We start from the raw sequence: 18,384 nt of genomic DNA, 5'->3' as shown, positions 1-18,384 counted from the left end.
AGTTGTGTTTTCGTAAAATAAGATTAACCTTTGGATGTGTTTGTTCCGCTCGGCCAGCGGCGTTTTCTCCCACTTAATCCCGGCGGATCCTGATATCTGAGCTGGAAAACTGCAACCCCCCGGAAATGATGACGCCCCGCTGAGTAGCTGGGACTTGCAGAAAAAGGCTGCAGAGAGAGAAGCATTCGATCCGTAATCCGTCTGTGGGGGGCGCTGGGGACAGGCCGGGCCCCTTCTTCCCACCTCTATCCCCCCCACTCTTGAGGGACAAGCCCTTTCCCCTGTCCCAACGGTGGAATTTGAGGCTACCTCTGCTTTCCCTCTCCCTCCCTCAGTTGTGCAGCAGCGGCAGCGTCAGCTCTCAGCCTGGGCGGCAGCGTCACACAGGCTGTGGAAGGAGGGGGAGGAGGAGGGAACCAAAGAGAGCTTTTACCGAGTCTGCGCCCCACAGCCAGGACCGTCCTGGCGCCTCAAGCCACGTTTCTTCCTGCAAAGCCCTTCTGGCGTCAAGCGGAACTCTCGGGTTGCCCGAAGGGCTTTGCAGGAAGAAACGCGGTTTGAGGCGCAAGGACGATCCTGGCTGTGGGGCGCAGACCCGGTAAAAGCCTCTCTTTGGTTGGTTCCCTCCTCCTCCTCCTCCTCCTCCTTCCACAGCCTGTGTGACGCTGCCGCCCAGGCTGAGAGCTGCCGCTGAAACAAGTTTGGGGAGCATGTGCGTGTCACCCGAAATGGCTACGCGTGTCAGCACTGACACGCGTGTCATAGGTTCGCCATCACTGCTCTAGAAAGAGTGCAGAGAAGAACAACAAAGATGATTAGGGGACGAGGCTGAAACATATGGTTGCAGGAACTAGGTATGTTTAGTTTAATGAAAAGAAGGGCTAGGGGAGACATGATAGCCGTGTTCCAATATCTCAGGGGTTGCCACAAAGAAGAGGGAGTCAAGCTATTCTCCAAAGCACTTGAGGGTAGGAGAAGAAACAATGGGTGCAAACCAATCAAGGAGAGAAGCAACTTAGAACTAAGGAGAAATTCCCTGACAGTTAGAACAATTAATCAGTGGAACAACTTGCCTCCAGAAGTTGTGAATGCTCCAACACTGGAAAAAGATGTTGGATAACCATTTGTCTGAAGTGGTGTAGGGTTTCCTGCCTGGGCAAGGGGTTGGACTAGATGACCTCCAAAGTCCCCTCCAACTCTGTTATTCTGTCCCCATGTAGGAAAAAGTTTCTAACAGCCATGTTGTCTGTCTAAGATGAATGAGACAGAAAGGTGCAATATATATCAACATCCAAAATATGTGCCAAAGGCATAGTGTTTCTTATATTCTATAGATAATATCCTTGTACTCTGAATTGTAAACTAATTATTGTGCAATAATTGGGCCACTACCTTTTTTGCACTTCCTTTTATTCCATAGTAATATTGCTTGAAGACAATTGAAATGCTTGCCTAAGTAGATGTCTTGTTAAATTAATTTCTGCATCTTATTATGAAAATATACATAGGACGGTGCAATGGCCTAGATGAAAAAACATTCACCTTCCACTTAGCAGGTTGAGAGTTCAATCCTCGGTAGTGACAGATGTTTATCAGGGGCAAAGAGAAAATACCTGCTGGGAACTCTGCATAGGCATCATGAAGGGCATCCGGCCAGCAAATGCTCAACTCCATTCAGTCACACCCTAAATCCATCTAGATGAAAACATATTTGATAGAAGTGAAAATAAAATAAAAATATAAATAATCTAAGCAAATCATGGAAGATTCATTTGGTTCAAATGTCCCTTTTCTGTTCAGTCATTTCAAGCCATGATCCATCACATATATGTGAAATTAGGTTTGCTTTTTATAAAAAAAAACTGTAAAGTGATATGCACTTTTTAACATTCTATTGGCTTTTCTCCTGTTGTGCCCATTCCTTGAATTACAGAATTTCTTATGTAGAATTTTGTTGCCATCCCTTTTATTTTAAGTATGCATGAGGAGCCACTTTACTGCTCCATCCCTACCTCTCTATGTCATTTATGAATAAATAAAAAGCACAGATCTCAGTACTGCACAATTTGCAGACTCCATTACAAAACAGACTTTTTGTGAAGTTATAATTAACCTCTGGAATCATCTAAAAGTGAAAGTAAACAAAACCATTGCCATATTTTCATTGGGAATAACAATTTTAAATATTAATAACAGTTTAACACTGTGGGTAAATCCAAGCTGTCACAATTATAATTGGAGGTGGAGAGTAAAAGCTTACGTTTTTGTTGATGGGTGAAGACAGCCATATGTGTGGGATGCTTTAATTTGGATTTCTGCATTGTATAGGAGTTTGAACGTGATGACCACCTTAAATGACAACTTCCAGCTATGCAATTCTGTGAATACAAAACTAAGCGCTTGGGAAAGTTGATAATCTAATGCACAAAAAACTTGGGGAAGGGGAAATATCATCATATTTCTCCTTCTCTTTCAAAGCATATCAATAATTATTTCTATGTTTCCCAGTCCTCCCATCTCAAACTTCATCCTATGTATTAGTTAGGAAGCCTACATATTTGTCGCTTTCCCTGTTCATTCCCATTTTCTTTTCCATTTCCTCTTCCCTTTATTTCAGTTATGAAAGGTTTGGGAGATAGCTGAGTGTCAACTGTTTGTACAAGGAGGAAATAAAGGCTTAGGATAAACCCTGCCAAATAACTAGGCAGTTAAACATCCCAAGTTTACCATCTAGGTGAGAATCACCTTTGCTATTAGTTTTTGTGAATCAAGTGGATAAGAGGCAGATAAATAAATTTAGAACAGAATTAAAGAGAAGGGTCTAGGACTCCCATTGATTGTTTTGTGGCTAGGTGAAAACATGAGTAGGAGTGAAACAAAAGACTTCAGAAAAAGTGATTGAGCCATTTGGTGGCCCAAGAAAGAATGGAATGGTTTGTTTGTTTTAAAAACACTTTTTAAGCACCATTTTATAATACATATGCACGAAAAAGAATGACTACCAATTAGTGGTAGGTTTCAAAAAAATTTCGAACCTACTCTGTGGGTGTGGCCTCCTTTGTGGGAGTGGCTTGCCAGCCATGTGACCTGGTGGGAGTGGCTTGCCGGCCATGTGTTCTCTCTCTCTCTCTCTCTCTCTCTCTCTCTCTCTCTCTCTCTCTCTCCTTCCTTCCTTCCTTTTGTCTCTCTGTCCCTTTTTCCTTTTTTTCTTTCATCTCTCTCTCACTTTTTCTTTCTTTCTTTCTTCCTTCCTTTTTGTCTCTTTCTCTCTCTGTATGAGTCTGTCTGTCAGTCTGTGTGTGTGTGTGTGTGTGTATGTGTGTCAGTGGTGGGTTTCAAACATTTTTGGAACCTCTTCTGTAGGTGTGGCCTGCTTTCTGGGTCCACTGGTGGAACCTCTTCTAACCAGTTCGGTAGATTTGACGAACTGGTTCTACCGAACTGGTAGGAACCCACCTCTGCTACAAATGTAAACAAAGTGTGGTGGATTAACTTGGTTTATGAAAACAAAAGTTTGACAATATGAATGAAGAATAGTGAGAGATTCTGAATTTGGAACAGACAATTTCTTTGTGATGTCAGGAATTTATCTTGGGGGGAAATAAACAAAAAAGGAAAAAAAGAAATTGGGAATAGAATGATTGCAAGAAAAGAAAATATGAATCTTGTATGGAAAAAATATGAAAATGAACATAATAAATGGAAACTGGATATACTACAAAGGATGTGAGAGTTACTTTGAAAAGAGTAAAAATAATTATGTTACAATCTGCTTCTGAAATGGGTAGGCTGCATTAAAAAAAACAGTCTGATCAAATGAAGAAGTAAAGGAGCGCGTGAATGAGAAACATGAATGTAAGAGAATGATACAAAATTTCCAGCATGTAAATTGTTGAGAATAGAATTGATTGTAATTCTGAGAGCATAATAAAGGTACAATAGACTGTTCTATAATATTCTGGATACACACTATGTGCCCCAAAGGAAAAATAGCTGCAAACAATGTACTTGAACAGGGGATGGGGAGGAGGGAGAAATAGAGAGGGAGGGAGGGAGGGAGGGAGAGAGAGAGAGAATATAGAATGATTTTGGTGGAAATAAAACTTGTTTTGGAATTGGGTAAATAACACTAAACAAGAAGATAACATTTAGCAAACTGAATGGAAGTATAAATATCCACGTAGAAAGATGATGGAAAGGAATTATAAAGGTTGTAAGAATGTTGGAAAATTGTAAGGCTGCAGATATAAAATATGTAAGTAGAGAAATGTAACAGTTGTTTATGAAGGAGCTGTGAAACTTGTTTAATGTTAAGGTTTAAGGTTACATCCGTATCTGAGAATTGGAAGAATACTGGTATTGTTCCCCTACCAAAAGAAAAATATGGTTAAAGTAAATGCCAAAACTTGACCAAAAGGCTGTGAGAAGTGACAATAAGCACAATTTGGCACATGCAGTGCACTTTTTCTGGGATTTTTCAGCACTTTTTTTTCATTAAGAATTCTTAGAAATACAGACTATTTTGTAATGTATTAACAATAATGAAGGTGCAGCCTGATATCGTTTCTGCCTTTTTTTTGGCAATATAACTGCTTTTGGTTTTCATGTAATCTAAGAGAAACAATGAACAAGAATACATTGTAGATCAGTTAGTTAAAGATTAAAATATGTGCAGAACGATTCATATAACAAGATCATTTTTTGTGGTGTTTACAAAGGTGCAAACACCTTCGGACTATTAATGTTCCACTCCTGAGATCAGCAGCAGACAATGTAAACTTTTCTTGCCTGCATTTGACTTTTGATATGCAGCCTGTTTATTTGGACATCAACCCTAAAAGTGGAAAGGAAAGCTGTGTGTCATTTTCCTACAGCTTTAAAGGGAAGGATTGATTAATGGGGTGTCTTCAACATTACTAAACAATTGTGCTTTTCCCCCAGAAAATTATTATTGTGATGTACTAAGAGCTCCAAATGTTTTTTCCCCACTTCTAGTCAAAAAATCCATAATAAAAAGTATGCCGCCTTAGAAAATGTTCGGTTGTGGGAAAAGAGCAGATAGCGCTATGCGTTTATTTCCATATACAGCATTGGCAGGAAGAATTCCACGGATACACAATGAGTCAGAAAACGAAGAAAAAGAATGCACAATAAGATCCTGGATAACGAATTAATTTTCCCAAGAATGTCAGGATTAGTACTTAGGATATCTTACTGGTTATGGTTGACCATCAATGTTTGAGTGCTAAATGTAAGACATATGAACTATGTTTTAGAACTTATACATGTTTGTATATAATAAAATCTTGGCTGCCTCTTTTAAGGAAGGAACTTGTTGGGGATGAGCAAGTTAGCAAGTGAATTAAATCCCACAGAACGTCAAAGGGAAATCAATATGTTTCCTCTTCCTGCCACCTCCCCTCCCCTTTTCCTGCATATGGCCAATTTTTTGTCATATGATATGTGCATCCCAAAAGTATGAAGTTGCTTCCCGTGTTATGTTTTCAGTATTCTTGTTCCTCTTCGCTTTAGCTGCTGATCTTTGCGTCAGTAATTGTACTTTTGTGTCTATTTCAGAGAAATGACTCTTTACTAAAGGACTTTTACAAGCAAGATCTCTACTGAAAAAAAGAACTGATCCAGTTGACCGTATAATGGGCACCTCGAACGAAGAGATGGTCTCAGCGGAGCAGAACCTGAATCCACTCTGCTTTGAATGCGGCCAGCAGCACTGGACAAGAGAGAACCACTTGTACAATTATCAGAACGAGGTGGACGATGATTTGGTTTGCCATATTTGCCTTCAACCCTTGCTACAGCCATTAGACACACCTTGTGGTCACACATTCTGCTATAAGTGCCTACGAAACTTTTTGCAAGAGAAGGATTTCTGTCCCTTAGACCGCAAAAGGCTCCATTTTAAATTGTGCAAAAAATCTAGCATCCTTGTTCACAAACTGCTCGACAAGCTCTTGGTGCTGTGTCCCTTTTCTTCAGTATGCGCAGAGGTCATGCAGAGATGTGATCTGGAAGCACACCTGAAAAACAGGTAAATAGTGAGACGATGGGCCTAATCAACTTTATTATGACGACTATCCTCTATGTTGCTTGCCTACCTGCCTGCCTTCCTATATTTTGTTTCCTTCCCATTCTTGTCTCCTCTTTGAATGTTATTTAAAGGTGTTGATAAACGGATAGAAATAGATCAGCCTTGTGCTTCTTAATAATTAAAGTGAAAGGAGGGAGAAACTTATCTCTGGGACTATTAGTATTTTAAAACTTTCTAACCCTATATACTCATTCTGTTTGAGTGAAAAATCATGTGACAAGGAAGAATCTTTCTCTCTCCCTTCTGATTGACTGAAATGTAGACACAATTGCACAGCTAGAAAATATTCTCTAGTGTAGAATTGTCCCTCCAAAATGTGGATAACGGGGAGAATAATTGAGCTAGACTATCTGAATTTGTTCTCCTGTTAAGCAACCAATGGGGCACATCAATTAATTAAATTACGCTAAATTTTCTTTCTCGTTTGACCCTTTCCTGTCCAAAATAAGTAGAATCTTATTTTTCTAGAGTAAAAATCATGCTCTGGACTGGAGAGTAACAAATAGAAGGTGGTATCAAAGCTATGAACCTGAGGATTCCCACACAAAGAGAGATCTCTGCTCTACAAGCTGTTTGTAGGTCATGGAAAAAATTCCCATGGGGCCCAAGGGATTATTAAAGACAACATGAAATACAGAATAGGCTTTTGGTAGGTTCAGGAAAAATTGAATAATTGCTACTAGCTGTTTGGAGCTACTACTAGAGTGTAGCATTTACCTGATCAAACTGCTATCCAGTACTAATTGTCTTTTTCCTTTTTAAAAAAGCGTCTTATTTCTTTACTTTTGGCTCTTCATTTGCTCCTGGTTCAACTTAGTACATAATTGTGGCAGAAAAAAACAGAAGGCCAGATGCTGTGCTGGAAAGTTTGATTACTCCAAACAAAGGCAGAGTTATAAATATAACAGACAAAGCAGGTAGACGTTTTGCTTGGCAAGTTAGTCAAGTATGGACTGTGACTTTAACACCTTTACTTCTGGATGGGGTGCAGTAGCCCAGACAGACCTGATTCACAACTTGGGGATTCTCTTGGGCTCATGACACCCTGCACAAAAAGCAGCTGGCAGTCACGGCTAGGAGAGCCTTTGCACAACTTCAAGTTAGCCTTTCCTGGATCAGGAGCTCCTGATCCTCTCAGGTCACTCAAGCCCTAATCATCTCACATCTGGACTATTGAAAATGCTCTTGACATGGGGCTACTTTTGAAGAACATTTGGAAGCTGTAGGTGCCACAGAATGGAGCAGCACAAGCAGTTCTTAGAGCTCCTAGACTGGCCAATGTTATACCACTGCTTTGCAAGCTGTAGTGCTTTCTGGTCTGCTTCCAGGTGCAATGTATTCAAGGTTTTGGCATCACCTTTAAAGTCCTGCATGGCATGGATCCAGTCTACTTGAGGAACCATCTCGTCCCAGTGGGACTGACCCACTCCATTCACGCTAGTAGTGGGGGGCATATTGTGGATCCTATCAGCCAAGTAATTTTGGCTGGCGAGATCCAGGAGAAGAGCCTTTTCTGTCACAGCTCTTGGCCTCTGGAATGTCCTGAACCCCCTGAAGTGTGATTGGCTCCCTTCCTCCTGATTTTTCATAAGAGCCTTAAGAACTGGCTCCGCCAGATGGCTTGGGCAGCCAATGAGGGAGCTTCACACTGGAGGTGTTGGAGAAGGGAGGTGGGATTAGATTTTAATTAGTTAATTACTCCCTCCTTTGCTATTCTGTCTCCGTGATTTTAACCGTTAATGTTTTTATCTGCTGCGTTTTTAACAGTGGATGGTTTTAATGCTTTTCAGTGTTTTTATCTTGTAAGCCGCCCAGGGTTGTTGGATACAAGAAATGGCAGCAAATAAATTTCATAAATAAATGGACTGGCTATGCAGAATTCTAATAAATGATAAATTAATTATACAATTTCAGCTTTGAAGAAACAATCTCAGGAGTGGGCTTTCAAAAATGGAGACTTGTGGGATGGGAGGGGGAGGGGCTAGCCAGGAGTGGGATTTGGAGGTTCTCCGAACCAGCCATAATCCAGGAGAACCCGTAACAACCCACCCCTGAACAATTTCCAACTACCCATTTGAGGTCCCCACTGAACACCGATAGAGTTTAATGGTCTGTGATATATTAATGTAGTGAAACCTTTGGGTGTCAAGGCAGCCAATCGTATCCACAGCAAAGTCCATGTGGTTCACCCCCTCCCCAATCTCACCAATTCAACTTTGGGAAGCTAAAGGAATTTAAATACAATATAAGTATAATGTATATTAAATACACAAAGATTCCCAAGCACACCGTTCACTAATAGCGTAGACTTGATTGCTCTCCTGGTGCCTGGGAAAACACTCAGGTCTGAAAGGTAAGCAGTCAGGATCAGCTGAACCTCGGGTGGTCTGGTGTTTCAGAGGGCAGGTGCAGATAGAGCAGCGGTCTCAACCTTCCTAATGCTATGACCCTTTAATACAGTTCCTCATGTGGTGCTGACCCCCAACCATAAAATTATTTTATATTTTCTGTATTTTTTCAAAAGTATGTTTTCTGATGGTCTTAGGCGACCCCTGTGAAAGAGTCATTCGACCCCTCCAAAGGGGTCCCGAAGCACAGGTTGAGAACCACTGAGCTAGAGGAAAGGCATGGTTCTTGATCCCTTTAATTCCTTAATGTTGTGATGGCGAACATATGGCACACGTGCCACAGGTGGCACACAGAGCCCTCTCTGTGGGCACGTGAGCCATCGCCCCGGCTCATCTCCACTCTGCAGCTGATTTCGGGTCTCTGCTGCACATGCGCGGGGGGCAGGGTGCATATAGGTGAAGTGCATGTGGGGGTGCACTGGGGATTGCATGTGTGGGGGTTGCATATGGATTCGTGGGGCAGGAAGGGTGCGGGAGGTCACGTGCATGCATGGGGGAGTGAGGGGGCCATGCGCGCATGCGGAGTGGCAGGGCACACATAGGGGATTTGCATGTGCAGGGGCAGGACACCCGGGGGGGCGCATGCACATTGCATTATGGGCGCGTGTGCACGCTGTTGCGCCTGCGCTTTCAGCAAGTAGCGACAAAAAAGTTAGCCATTGCTGCCTTAATGCATACTATCTGGAGTATGTCCCCTCCTAAGCAACCTAATGAGATGGGGAGAAAGTATGCTAAAATACTGTTGTGTGCATAATGATGTCATTGAACGAATGCCACCATTATGTACTTTTGTTCCGCCATCTGATTTGTGTAACGATGTCACAAATGTCATTTTGCTCTGGTTGCGGACAGCTATGAAATCAGCTAAATATGTTTTTATTGCTGTCAAGACTTCATTTCTTGGGAGTGAGGCAGAAGATTTTGTAATGTGTTCGTTCCTTGACTTACAGAACATGAAAACAAAACAAAATCTACAGCTGCCTGGAGTAGTCAAAAAACATGTAGATATGATCCTATCCTACCCTTCCTACCCTACCCTACCCTACTCTTCCCCTGCTACACCAGAATTCCTATGAGGATTACTTCAATGGTGGGATTCAAAAAAAATCTACTACCAGTTCTGTCGCCGTGGCTTGGTGGGTGTGGCATGGCATGGCTTTTGGGTGTGGCTTGTTGGGCGTGGCAGGGCAAGGATAGTGTAAAATCTCCATTCCCTCGCCACACCAGGGGAAGGTTACTGCAAAATCCCCATTTCCTCCCGATCAGCTGAGACTCCGGAGGCAGGGAATAGATGGGGAAGGGGCCAGTCAAAGGTGGTATTTAGCGGTTCTCTGAACTACTCAAAATTTCCGCTACCGGTTCTCCAGAACTGGTCAGAACCTGCTGAACCTCTGGGTTACTTCCTCTTCTGAACCTAAGACCAAGATCTTTTTTTCTGAAGTAAGACTTTTTTCCTTTCCCTTTTTCTTGTCTTCTTTTTTTAAAACAAGTCATGGCAATAGGAAAGAGTACTGGAAGTACTAATCATTTTAATAATAAATATTGGTGGTCCACCAGCAATCATTTCATATAGGAATCACCAAAGAAGAAGATATTTGTAGCTCAGGGATGAACTGTGGAGTCCTTTGTGCTCTCTGAGCTTTGTTGTTTACAGAGGTTTTATTACCCAACTAGGTAAAAACATCTGTGTGACTGAATGTGAAATCTATAGTAGCTTGTCCTGCCAGTTTTGGGTGTGGCCTTCTCCTTGATAGTTGTTTTCTACTTTTAACAGTAACAGAGAGCAACCCTTACACACTCACCCACACTGATGATACTACCTAGTTGGGCAATGAAACCTCTGTAAACAAACAACAAAGCTCAAGGAGCACCAAGCACTCAACAGAAGTTCCCGAGTCTGAAGAAAATGTACATGTCTGAAGAAATTTGGAAGATCTGAATCCAAAAGACATCGATGGCATTGGCTATTTCTCTGGACAATATCAATATTGCAGCAACGGGCTTTCCTGTTATATCCAGATTATCTTCTTTTAATTATAGTCCCCATCATTTCCACCCAGCATAATCAATAGTCAGAAGAGTGATCAAGCGACACCATATGGGGACGCTTATGTTACATTACTTTATGCAACTAAAAATAGTTATTTTTTTTTCCCCACCCGAGCATCTGTTCCTTGTGTTTTTGATAATATAGCATTTTCTTCTCTAGGTGTGCTGGGGCTTCCAATCGAAGGGCTGCCTTGGAGAGAAGGATGAACAGCAAGTTGCAGGCAGCCACTGAAAGTGAAAATGAGAACGCCATGATCGATCGCCTGGACTCCCACTCACCTGAAGCAGAGCACGCTGGCACTGGGATGACATCAGTGGAGCAGAACATGACGTCCGCGACAGTTTCGGTGTGGACAGATGAGTCTGGAGTTGATAACCCTGCTTTTGAGGAGAACATAGGAATGGAGAGTGAGTTTTATTCTTCTTTTAGTCTTCGGTTTGATGGGTGCACTTTAAAGCAGGGGTCTCAAACCTTGGCAACTTTAAGACTCGTGGACTTCAACTCCCAGAGTTCCTCAGCCAGCCAAGGTTGGAAACCCCTGCTTGAAACGGTAAACATATATTTTATCCTGGCCTGCAAACAAATATCCCATTTTTCCTACATTTTATACGAATGTATTAATGCATGAATGCAGTGGTGGGATTCAACTAATTTAACAGCCCTAATGACCACCTGTGTAGGTGTGGCTTGGTGGTCATGTGACTGGGTAGGCGTGGCCAGCACAACACAACTTGGTAAGGCCACACTTGGAATCCTGCATTCAGTTTTCGTCGCTACAATGTAGAAAAAATGTGGAGATTCTAGAAAGAGTGCAGAGAAGAGCAACAAGGATGATTAGGGGTCTGAAGACTAAAACATATGAAGAACGGTTGCAGGAACTGGATATATCTAGTTTAATAAAAAGAAGGACTAGGGGAGAGATGATAGCAGTGTTCCAATATCTCAGGGGTTGCCACAAAGAAGAGGGAGTCAAACTATTCTCCAAGGCACCTGAGGGCAGAACAAGAAGCAATGGGTGGAAACTAATCAAGGAGAGAAGCAACTTAGAATTGAGAAGAAATTTCCTGACAGTTAGAACAATTAATCAGTGGAACAACTTGCCTCCAGAAGTTGTGAATGCCCCAACACTGGAAGTCTTTAAGAAGATGTTGGATAGCCATTTGTCTGAAACAGTATAGGGTTTCCTGCCTAGGTAGGGGGTTGGACTAGAAGACCTCCAAGGTCCCTTCCAACTCTGCTATTATATTGTTTTGTATCTCTCACGTTGATGGGCGCTTCGCCTTAGCTGTTACAATGTAATAAGGGTTAACCGAAGAGGCAGTTTCTGTAAGCAGGGCAATAAAGATTAGGCTAGAAGCAACACCAGAATGTTTCCTTCCTGCCTTCCTTACAGGATTAGCCCCGTAAAGTGGAAAAAAACAAAATGAGATTTCTTCCAACAACCAGTTCTCCAAACTGCTTAGAAAGTTAACAGCCGGTTCTCCTGAATGGGTGTGAACTGGCTGAATCCCACCACTGTATGTATATATGTAACTTATATGCTGCCCATCTCGCATAGAGGCGACTCTAGGCAACTTCCAATAATATAAACAAGATAGGACATTTTTAAAGTCCTATTTAGCTTCAGCTTTCTTGTTACAGTTGGTTGAATGATTGTGACAACTGCCAAGCATTAACTTTTGATCTGCAAAACTGGGAGGTACAATTTGCTCAGAATCAGGCTCTGGAGAGCTCCATGCCTATGTTGGCATTTATACCTATATTTTATAAAACGAAAAGCATTTACACCAGTGACGTGCTGTATATGTACAAGATCAGTTTTATCTATTGTGTTGTTTATAGATTTGTATGATCGGTTCTGATATCACTGATATCACTCTGATATCACTTAGTGGGCAGCCATTTCAAATTTAAATTTGTCTGAAGCCCAATAATATGAATTTTGCTTTGGCTTTCTCATACATCTTTTTGTGAAGCAGTTTTCTAAAATCCCCATCATGATTATCCCACAAAACATTATGAAACATTCTCCCCTCCCCTGAGAAGTGAGTTTAATTCCATCCTTTTATTTCCAAAAGTCCCTCAAGATTTGGCTACATTATCGGGCCTGGGATTCCCAGGGGACTCTTCGAAGTGGCTCCATTATTGCTGTTAACATTTAATCTTTCTGTGTCCTAATGTCTTTTTAAAATGTTGTAATCATGACTCTCTTTTTTTGATACGTTTGTTGTTTTTATAGCTTTGTTAAATGCTTCCCAGAGTCCCTTTTTGTGAGATGGGCAGCCTTATAAATTTGATATACATACAAACAAATAATTGGAGATGCATGGTCTTCAGCACAAGCCGCTGTAGGGCACTCTGATAATCCCTGGCTGACCACGAAGCTCTTGCTGGTCTGATTTGGGCTTTAGCAGCCTTATTAAAAGTCATATTTTAGGTGTAGAGATGGGAAAACGTGGGGAGAAATGAAAAAATGGGGGATGGGACAGTTTTTTCCACATTTTTCCCTCCAGTTTTTTCCAGGCCTTCCCATCTCTATTCTGGCATCCCCACATTAGCCACCTACTATCAACTTGAGGGAAGCAGTGGCTCAGTGGCTTAAACACTGAGCTTGTTGATCAGAAAGGTCAGCAGTTCGGTGGTTCAAATCCCTAGTGCCATATAAGGGAGTGAGCTCCAACTTACTTGCCCCAACTTCTGCCAACCTAGCAGTTCGAAAGCACGTAAAAATGCAAGTAGAAAAATAGGGACCACCTTGGTAACAGCGTTCCATGCTCCTTCGGTGTTTAGTCATGCCGGCCACATGACCACGGAGACGTCTTCGGACAGTGCCAGAAATGAGCACTGCCCCCTAGAGTTGGGAACGACTAGCACATACGTATGAGGGGAACCTTTACCCTTTTATCAGCTTGAGTTTGGTCAAACAGTCATGCAGGGCTTGGTTTTCATTTGTTTGACTTACGACATATCAGGTGTCTTTTTATTTTGTGTTATTTATTTTATTTTTGTTTAACAACATATTGCGTTGGGAAAAATGTATTTATATCTACACATTGACTTCTTTCCCAACTGGGCAGCAATCCATCAGCCATCAAGTTTACCGGAAGGTGAGATCACCACCATTGAAATTCATCGGTCCAATCCTTATATTGAATTGGGAATTAGCATAGTGGGTGGCAATGAAACACCTTTGATCAACATTGTTATTCAAGAGGTTTATCGTGATGGGATCATTGCCAGAGATGGAAGGCTCCTTGCTGGAGATCAAATACTGCAGGTACATATCCGATTATATATTCTTCTCAACTCTGGTGTGTCTCGATTGTGCTGCTATATATTAGATGATGAGTAAGCAAGAAAGATTAATTATTTCCTGGCACATTTTTTGAATTCTCTGTTTGGGATAAAAGCTAATGTAGCAGCTAATGGCCAGAACATGCCATAATTCAAGCAAAGTAAAATAAGCTTTTTCATTAGCTACTACACTGTATATTCTTGACTTAACAGAATTTCATGTTTTTTTATATCTATTTCATATTTTTCAACCAAAAAATAGGTAAATCCAGATGATTGTTTATTCCTTCTTTTGTGAGTGATATAAAATGCTTCCATTGCCTATAGACTTCTGTATAATCCATTGGAAAATATAGCGATGTCATTTTTAGTAGACCAGTAGAAATTACAGTTGTTGATTTCTAAAGCTCTCTGCTTCCAAACCCCAGTTTACAAACCATTTTCATGTCTTCCATTTTCATAAAAATGCTAAGCGATTAGGATAAAATTTTAAGATTTGAGTTTTGATTTGTTTTTGTGGGTGTTTGTGCATTCTCAAATTAGAACTAGGTCTTGCATTGTATATGTGGAAGAGGGGCTAATGAAGAATGGAAAAACGTATTGGAGCTTTAGGAAATCAATTATGGAAGTTTAACAATTATCAGTTCCTCAGGTCGATAACCTATTGGAAGGATCAATTCAAGCCCAGTATTTCTGTACTGTTCCTTCTTTTTCCTTCCCCAGAGAATTTATCTTAAGCACAGTAAGGCAGAGGAAATTTTATAGGCTGCAAAGAAGGCCACAGAAATTGGCATCCTGAATGTTACCATTGCACAGAACATTTTCTCCCACCAAACTGAGAGAGAACAGAACAGAACAGAATAACAGAATTGGAAGGGACCTTGGAGGTCTTCTAGTCCAATCCACTGCTCAGGCAGGAAACGCTATACCCGTGATAGTGTACCTATGACACGTGTGCCACAGGTGACACCCTGAGCCCTCTCTGTAGGAATCCAAGCCGTCGTCCAGCTCAGCTCCACTGCACATTCGTGAGCACTTCCTGCTGGCCAGTTAATTTTTGGGTGTCTGCCGCGCATGCGCGGCGTTGAGATGCATGCAGGGGGGTCACGTGTGCGGGTGGGCACATGTGGGGGTCACATGAAAATGCACAGGGGGGCAAGCGGGGAGGTCACACTTGAATTTCATTATAGGTTCACAGTAACAAATAATCAGTCCGGTACACAAGGTTTGCTAACAGTTGCAAAATGTACAATAGCTCACGGCACTTCCAGATCAGCCCAGCTTCTAACAAACAGAGAGAGAGCTAACAGACGTTCTGGCTCCCTCTTATGGCCGATTGAGGAACACAGCAACCAATCACATTTTACAGTAAGAGTTAAAGAAACAGTTACAACATTGTTATATATTGCCAACCCAACTGTTAGAATTATATTCCTAACACTAGACATACCCAATTCCAGCAACCATTCTTTATATGTTTCAGCCTCCAGTCCCCTAATCTTCTTTGTTGCTCTTCTCCGCACTCCTTCTAGAGATGTTGTGTCAGAGGTGGTTGCATCTCTACTGCTTCTCTTGTCCTCTTGCTTCCTTTGAATTTAGAGAACGATCCTCAGACTGAGTTGTTTTTTAAAAGAGGAGTAGACAGGAAGATAGCAGCAGTGAAAAGGGCCATCACTTGCCAGTCTAATCTCGTGAGCTTCCCAAATATATATAGTTGGTACCAATAGTTGGCCAGTTGGCCATTGCATGACACAGAATATTTATCTCGGTATGATTACAGCCTGATCCATCCAGATTTCCTTGTGTTCTTATGCTTAATGAAGGTTTCAACAAATTTGTTCAAATATGGCAGTCCTTTTAACAACTCAAATACTCAAAAAGGATTAATAGCTTGAGGGATGAATAATAGGACGTTTATGTTTTCCTATTTAGGTCTATTGAATGTTATCTAAGATGCCTGCTTAGAATAGGAAAAGAGTTAGGGTGTTACCAAAGTATCATTCCACTTAAGGTGTGTATCCAAGGTATTTACCATATTTTTCAGAGTATAAGACTCACTGTTTCCCCCCAAAAAAGAGGAGGTGCATCTTATACACTGAATACAGCATTTTTAGCCTCCCAATACCCCACCCCCTTCACAAAAATGGACATGCAGAGGGTTTGGGAGGCCTGCAAAGTGCTCCTCGGGGCTGGGGAGGGCAAAAATGAGCGAAAAATGGGTTGTGGTTTGCTCATTTCCCCCCTCCCCCAGCCCCCAGGAGCACTCTACAAGCCTCCCAAAGCTATGCATGCCCTGTTTTTTGCAAAAAAAAAACGAGCCCATTCTTGCAAAAAACTGGCTGTTTTTTGCTCATTATTGCCTTCCCCAGCTCCCAGGAGCACTTTGCAGGCCTCTCAAACTCTCTGCGTGCCCCTTTTTTCACAAAAAAAATGAGGTGTGCAGGGGGTTTGGAGGCCTGCAGAGTGCAAACACTTAAAAAAAAAAACTTCTTCAAAATCTTTGTGTGTCTTATACTCCGGTGCTTCTTATTCTCACAAAATACAGTGTTCTGGATTGATAAGAACACTTGTGTGAGAGAAGTAGTATACAAATAAAACATTGAAAACGATACTGGATTCACCTTTCTGCTTGCTGAGCTTACACTAGCCTGCATAAAACCATTCCAATACCAACCCTGAATTCAATATTTGTGCATAGGTTTAGTCTAATATAGCTAATTAGAGCCTGAAGACAAGAGCTGCAGTGACAAAATAAGGCAAGAAAGAATTCCAAAGTTGCTTTCTTAAAATCACTTGGATTTCCCTGAATAGAGCTTCTTTCTATGTTTATTGTGTCTCTTAAATTCCCTTCTCCTTTCTCCATTAGGCAAATATTACCAATATCAATGTCCTGTCATTATTTTGCTTTGGTAAACTCTCTTCCATCATTTCCCTTTGCAGTTTAAATAAAAGCTCATCAATATGCAATTGAGAAGAATTCTGCAGAATTTCCCCAAAATTTCAGTTCTCTGAGAATATATGCTCTCTACTGGCAGGAAATGTGAGAAATGGAGACTTTGCCACAAAGTTTAATTAACAAGCCTTGGGAATACTGAAGCATATTGTGAGTTAAAAGAGAGGAAAAGAGATTAAAAGAGAAAGAAGTAGAATATATATATTTACACCTTTACTAATACTCAAGGATGTGGCAAATAGCTATTTCACACACGAAAAGGAAACAGTTGTTTGAGTCTCAGTGATTATTCTAATCATAAGGTGTCAACACATTTAGCAGTTTTACATTTTGGATTGGTCTTTTTCATCCTATTAAGTGATACTACAGCTTCTTTCTTTCTGCTGTTTCAGGCTTTTTCCTTCAGGGTTCTTCTTTATTTTCCTTCCTCATCAGGTGGCACAAGGTCCCCTCCAATCCGATGTAACTGGGGAAATGTAGTGCACTACCTCTGGAAGGCACCAAGTTGAGGAAGGCTGATAAGGATAGAATAAATTCATTATACAGAGTGTACCAGTATACCATTAGCATTCCTGGCTATCAGTAACGGTGAAAGCAGACTAATATAGGTAAATATATAGATGTTTTCAAAAAGATCTACCTAGGTGCCAAAGGAAAAAAAAAAAAATGTTCCCCAAAGGTTATTCTTGAAATTGCCAAGAATATTTGTGAAAAAATGTTCAGTACATTTGGCTCCGATCTTACAAAGTGCGAATTCTGTATATTAATAGCTCACTCATTCCCTGAATGCTTAACCTTATGCACCCACAACAGCATCTTTCATGCAGAAAAGATGGTGGGGAAAACTTCCAGAAATGCAAAATCCTTGACCTAAATATAGTCATGCTGATTTTTGCAGGAACAGAGAGAGAAATGGGAGCCAAAAAGGGTATAGAAATAAATAGCAGCTCCTGGAAACAGATGCCCAGTCTGGAACATGGAATAGGGACAAATTGTCACAGGTCTGACATATCTTTTCTGCTTCTTTCTTTTCAGGTGAATAACTTTGACATCAGTAACGTGTCTCACAACCATGCCAGGGCCATCCTTTCCCAGCCCTGTACATCGCTGCATCTCACTGTCCTCCGAGAGAGACGATTTGTAAGCCGAACACACAATCATAGCGATAGCCCTTCCCAGCGAGAGGATAGCTTCCATCTGACCTTACACAAGCGAGACTCCAGCGAGCAGCTTGGCATTAAGCTGGTGCGCAGAACAGATGAGCCAGGAGTATTTATTCTGGACCTGCTGGAAGGGGGGTTGGCTGCTCAGGATGGCCGACTCTGTAGCAACGACAAAGTGTTGGCTATCAATGGACATGACCTGAAGCATGGCACACCTGAACTGGCTGCTCATATTATCCAGGTAAAGTCCTCTGGCTGCGGGATTCACTCTCTTTTGCATACTATGATTTTCCCAAGCTGGACCGGGGTGATTGGGAATGATGGGGTTTCTTGCCTTAATACCCACCTGCCAGTTGTCAGATTAAGGAAGGCCAGCCATCTAAAAGTCAAGGATGGTGATGCCCCAA

At 41.6% G+C, this 18,384-nt stretch overlaps 1 protein-coding gene across 1 annotated transcript in view; it reads left to right on the top strand.

The window, feature by feature from the left end:
- The window catches only part of LNX2 (ligand of numb-protein X 2), a 95,483-nt gene that overhangs the window by 63,836 nt on the left and 13,263 nt on the right, over positions 1-18,384 (top strand). Inside the window, exons 2-5 of the mRNA XM_032220328.1 lie at positions 5,578-6,049; positions 10,727-10,974; positions 13,645-13,844; positions 17,850-18,218. Of these exons, the coding sequence (XP_032076219.1) occupies positions 5,655-6,049; positions 10,727-10,974; positions 13,645-13,844; positions 17,850-18,218 (1,212 nt within the window). The 5' untranslated portion in view covers positions 5,578-5,654. The remainder of the gene's footprint in view (positions 1-5,577; positions 6,050-10,726; positions 10,975-13,644; positions 13,845-17,849; positions 18,219-18,384) is intronic.

This window comes from Thamnophis elegans, chromosome 6, assembly GCF_009769535.1.
Source record: "Thamnophis elegans isolate rThaEle1 chromosome 6, rThaEle1.pri, whole genome shotgun sequence".
NCBI lineage: Eukaryota > Metazoa > Chordata > Lepidosauria > Squamata > Colubridae > Thamnophis > Thamnophis elegans.
This window is presented reverse-complemented; position numbering and strand designations above follow the sequence as displayed.